The sequence below is a fragment of the Gobio gobio genome (genome assembly GCF_949357685.1).
Source record: "Gobio gobio genome assembly, chromosome: 5".
NCBI classification, from domain to species: Eukaryota; Metazoa; Chordata; class Actinopteri; order Cypriniformes; family Gobionidae; genus Gobio; species Gobio gobio.
In genome coordinates this window covers 641031-646030 of record NC_137101.1, presented here as the reverse complement: position 1 = coordinate 646030, position 5000 = coordinate 641031, and the positions used below count along the sequence as shown (strand labels likewise).

The 5000-nt window shown below is 36.5% G+C and overlaps 1 protein-coding gene across 1 annotated transcript in view; it reads left to right on the top strand.

Annotated features, from left to right (window-relative positions):
- LOC307127215 (chemokine-like protein TAFA-2) overlaps positions 1-5000 on the top strand; it is a gene marked incomplete at its 5' end in the record, with an annotated part of 20313 nt that overhangs the window by 12833 nt on the left and 2480 nt on the right. The window contains one exon of the mRNA XM_079818331.1: positions 1787-1936. Coding sequence (XP_079674457.1) covers positions 1787-1936 — 150 coding nt within the window. The remainder of the gene's footprint in view (positions 1-1786; positions 1937-5000) is intronic.

Here is a 5000-nt window from a genome sequence, read left to right as displayed (position 1 = left end):
GATGGTACACACTGGGCTGTGTGAGGTGTGTGTGTTTCTGAGGTGTGTGTGTATCTGAGGTGTGTGTGTATCTGAGGTGTGTGTTGTGTGTCTGCAGTGATGGTACACACTGGGCTGTGTGAGGTGTGTGTGTATCTGAGGTGTGTGTTGTGTGTCTGCAGTGATGGTACACACTGGGCTGTGTGAGGTGTGTGTGTATCTGAGGTGTGTGTGTATCTGAGGTGTGTGTTGTGTGTCTGCAGTGATGGTACACACTGGGCTGTGTGAGGTGTGTGTGTATCTGAGGTGTGTGTGTATCTGAGGTGTGTGTTGTGTGTCTGCAGTGATGGTACACACTGGGCTGTGTGAGGTGTGTGTGTATCTGAGGTGTGTGTTGTGTGTCTGCAGTGATGGTACACACTGGGCTGTGTGAGGTGTGTGTGTATCTGAGGTGTGTGTGTATCTGAGGTGTGTGTTGTGTGTCTGCAGTGATGGTACACACTGGGCTGTGTGAGGTGTGTGTGTATCTGAGGTGTGTGTTGTGTGTCTGCAGTGATGGTACACACTGGGCTGTGTGAGGTGTGTGTGTATCTGAGGTGTGTGTTGTGTGTCTGCAGTGATGGTACACACTGGGCTGTGGGAGGTGTGTGTGTATCTGAGGTGTGTGTTGTGTGTCTGCAGTGATGGTACACACTGGGCTGTGTGAGGTGTGTGTGTATCTGAGGTGTGTGTTGTGTGTCTGCAGTGATGGTACACACTGGCCTGTGTGAGGTGTGTGTGTATCTGAGGTGTGTGTTGTGTGTCTGCAGTGATGGTACACACTGGGCTGTGTGAGGTGTGTGTGTATCTGAGGTGTGTGTGTATCTGAGGTGTGTGTGTATCTGAGGTGTGTGTTGTGTGTCTGCAGTGATGGTACACACTGGCCTGTGTGAGGTGTGTGTGTATCTGAGGTGTGTGTTGTGTGTCTGCAGTGATGGTACACACTGGGCTGTGGGAGGTGTGTGTGTATCTGAGGTGTGTGTTGTGTGTCTGCAGTGATGGTACACACTGGGCTGTGTGAGGTGTGTGTGTATCTGAGGTGTGTGTTGTGTGTCTGCAGTGATGGTACACACTGGCCTGTGTGAGGTGTGTGTGTATCTGAGGTGTGTGTTGTGTGTCTGCAGTGATGGTACACACTGGGCTGTGTGAGGTGTGTGTGTATCTGAGGTGTGTGTGTATCTGAGGTGTGTGTGTATCTGAGGTGTGTGTTGTGTGTCTGCAGTGATGGTACACACTGGCCTGTGTGAGGTGTGTGTGTATCTGAGGTGTGTGTTGTGTGTCTGCAGTGATGGTACACACTGGGCTGTGGGAGGTGTGTGTGTATCTGAGGTGTGTGTTGTGTGTCTGCAGTGATGGTACACACTGGGCTGTGTGAGGTGTGTGTGTATCTGAGGTGTGTGTTGTGTGTCTGCAGTGATGGTACACACTGGCCTGTGTGAGGTGTGTGTGTATCTGAGGTGTGTGTTGTGTGTCTGCAGTGATGGTACACACTGGGCTGTGTGAGGTGTGTGTGTATCTGAGGTGTGTGTGTATCTGAGGTGTGTGTGTATCTGAGGTGTGTGTTGTGTGTCTGCAGTGATGGTACACACTGGCCTGTGTGAGGTGTGTGTGTATCTGAGGTGTGTGTTGTGTGTCTGCAGTGATGGTACACACTGGCCTGTGTGAGGTGTGTGTGTATCTGAGGTGTGTGTTGTGTGTCTGCAGTGATGGTACACACTGGCCTGTGTGAGGTGTGTGTGTATCTGAGGTGTGTGTTGTGTGTCTGCAGTGATGGTACACACTGGGCTGTGTGAGGTGGTGGCTCTGCATCGCTGCTGCAATAAGAACAGGATTGAGGAGCGATCTCAGACTGTGAAGTGCTCCTGCTTCCCGGGGCAGGTGGCCGGAACCACCAGAGCGACTCCGTCCTGCGTCGATGGTGCGTATGAAGAGACACGAGAACAACACCCTCATTACAACATGCATAACATTATGACCACTGACCGGTGAAGTGAATAGCACTGATGATCTCTGATATATTTATAGAAACAGAATAGTAGTCTCAGAATATACTGACTCAGTTTCATCAATTTCATAAATGACTCAATTTGATCAATTTCGTAAATTATTCAATTTGATCAATTTCGTAAACGATTCAATTTGATCAATTTTTGTAAATGACTCGTAAATGACTCAGTTTCATAGATGACTCAATTTCATCAATTTTTGTAAATGACTCAAATTTAATCAATTTCGTAAATGACTCATAAATTACTCAATTTCATAAATGACTCAATTTGATTAATTTCATAAATTACTCAATTTGATCATTTTTGTAAATTACTCATAAATGACTCAATTTCATAAATGACTCAATTTCATAAATGACTCAATTTGATCAATTTTTGTAAATGACTCAATTTAATCAATTTTGTAAATGACTCGTAAATTACTCAATTTCATAAATGACTCAATTTGATTCATTTCATAAATTACTAAATTTCATCAATTTTGTAAATTACTCATAAATGACTCAATTTCATAAATGACTCAATTTGATCAATTTTTGTAAATGACTCAATTTAATCAATTTTGTAAATGACTCGTAAATTACTCAATTTCATAAATGACTCAATTTCATAAATGACTCAATTTGATTCATTTCATAAATTACTAAATTTCATCAATTTTGTAAATTACTCAATTTAATCAATTTTGTAAATGACTCGTAAATTACTCAATTTCATAAATGACTCAATTTCATAAATTTCATAAATGACTCAATTTTATCAATTTCATAAATGACTCAATTTCATAAATGACTCAATTTAATCAATTTTGTAAATGACTCGTAAATTACTCAATTTCATAAATGACTCAATTTGATTCATTTCATAAATTACTAAATTTCATCAATTTTGTAAATTACTCATAAATGACTCAATTTCATAAATGACTCAATTTGATCAATTTTTGTAAATGACTCAATTTAATCAATTTTGTAAATGACTCGTAAATTACTCAATTTCATAAATGACTCAATTTCATAAATGACTCAATTTGATTCATTTCATAAATTACTAAATTTCATCAATTTTGTAAATTACTCAATTTAATCAATTTTGTAAATGACTCGTAAATTACTCAATTTCATAAATGACTCAATTTCATAAATTTCATAAATGACTCAATTTTATCAATTTCATAAATGACTCAATTTCATAAATGACTCAATTTGATCAATTTTGTAAATGACTCGTAAATTACTCAATTTCATCAATTTTGTAAATTACTCAATTTAATCAATTTTGTAAATGACTCGTAAATTACTCAATTTCATAAATGACTCAATTTCATAAATTTCATAAATGACTCAATTTTATCAATTTCATAAATGACTCAATTTCATAAATGACTCAATTTAATCAATTTTGTAAATGACTCGTAAATTACTCAATTTCATAAATGACTCAATTTGATTCATTTCATAAATTACTAAATTTCATCAATTTTGTAAATTACTCAATTTAATCAATTTTGTAAATGACTCGTAAATTACTCAATTTCATAAATGACTCAATTTCATAAATTTCATAAATGACTCAATTTTATCAATTTTGTAAATGACTCAATTTCATAAATGACTCAATTTAATCAATTTTGTAAATGACTCAATTTCATAAATTACTCAATTTAATCAATTTTGTAAATGACTCGTAAATTACTCAATTTCATAAATGACTCAATTTCATAAATTTCATAAATGACTCAATTTTATCAATTTTGTAAATGACTCAATTTCATACAGACTCAATTTGATCAATTTTTGTAAATGACTCGTAAATGACTCAGTTTCATAGATGACTCAATTTCATCAATTTTTGTAAATGACTCAAATTTAATCAATTTCGTAAATGACTCATAAATTACTCAATTTCATAAATGACTCAATTTGATTAATTTCATAAATTACTCAATTTGATCATTTTTGTAAATTACTCATAAATGACTCAATTTCATAAATGACTCAATTTCATAAATGACTCAATTTGATAAATTTTGTAAATGACTCGTAAATTACTCAATTTCATAAATGACTAAATTTCATCAATTTTGTAAATTACTCAATTTAATCAATTTTGTAAATGACTCGTAAATTACTCAATTTCATAAATGACTCAATTTCATAAATTTCATAAATGACTCAATTTTATCAATTTCATAAATGACTCAATTTCATAAATGACTCAATTTAATCAATTTTGTAAATGACTCGTAAATTACTCAATTTCATAAATGACTCAATTTGATTCATTTCATAAATTACTCAATTTAATCAATTTTGTAAATGACTCGTAAATTACTCAATTTCATAAATGACTCAATTTTATCAGTTTCATAAATGACCAGCTAAAGCCGCCACATTGAGCTTATTCACCGTATTTTAAAACAATGATGTCGGCCATTTTACAACGAGACGAGCCGCTGGCAGAAGCCCCTCCCACAACACCAATGAAGTGCTCAAGCGTCCAATTACACGCGCTTCTTTGATTCTTCATTATGAATGTCACATACACCGATCAGCATAACATTATGACCAGTGAGTAACACTGATGATCTGTTAGTGGGTGGGATATATTAGGCAGCAAGTGAACATGTCGTCCTCAGAGTTGATGTGTCAGAAGCAGGAGAAATGGGCAAGTGTGAGGATTAGAGCGAGTTTGACAAGGGCCAGATTGTGTTGGGTCAGAGCATCTCCAAAACTGGGGTGTTGAACCTTGTCAGAACGTTCCTGTTCACTGAGTTAATGCAACTGGTGCAGTCAAAACATCAAGTGAACATTCTTTCAACTCTAATTGTTTTTCAGCGCATCATTAGCGACCGTGTTTAACGTCTGTCTGTTAATGAAGAAACATTAGCGGCTGATTACACTGTGATCGAACCATAAAGCTTTGTCTCGCAGATGCGGTATGAAATGAATCTTAATGGCGGTGAGCGGGACG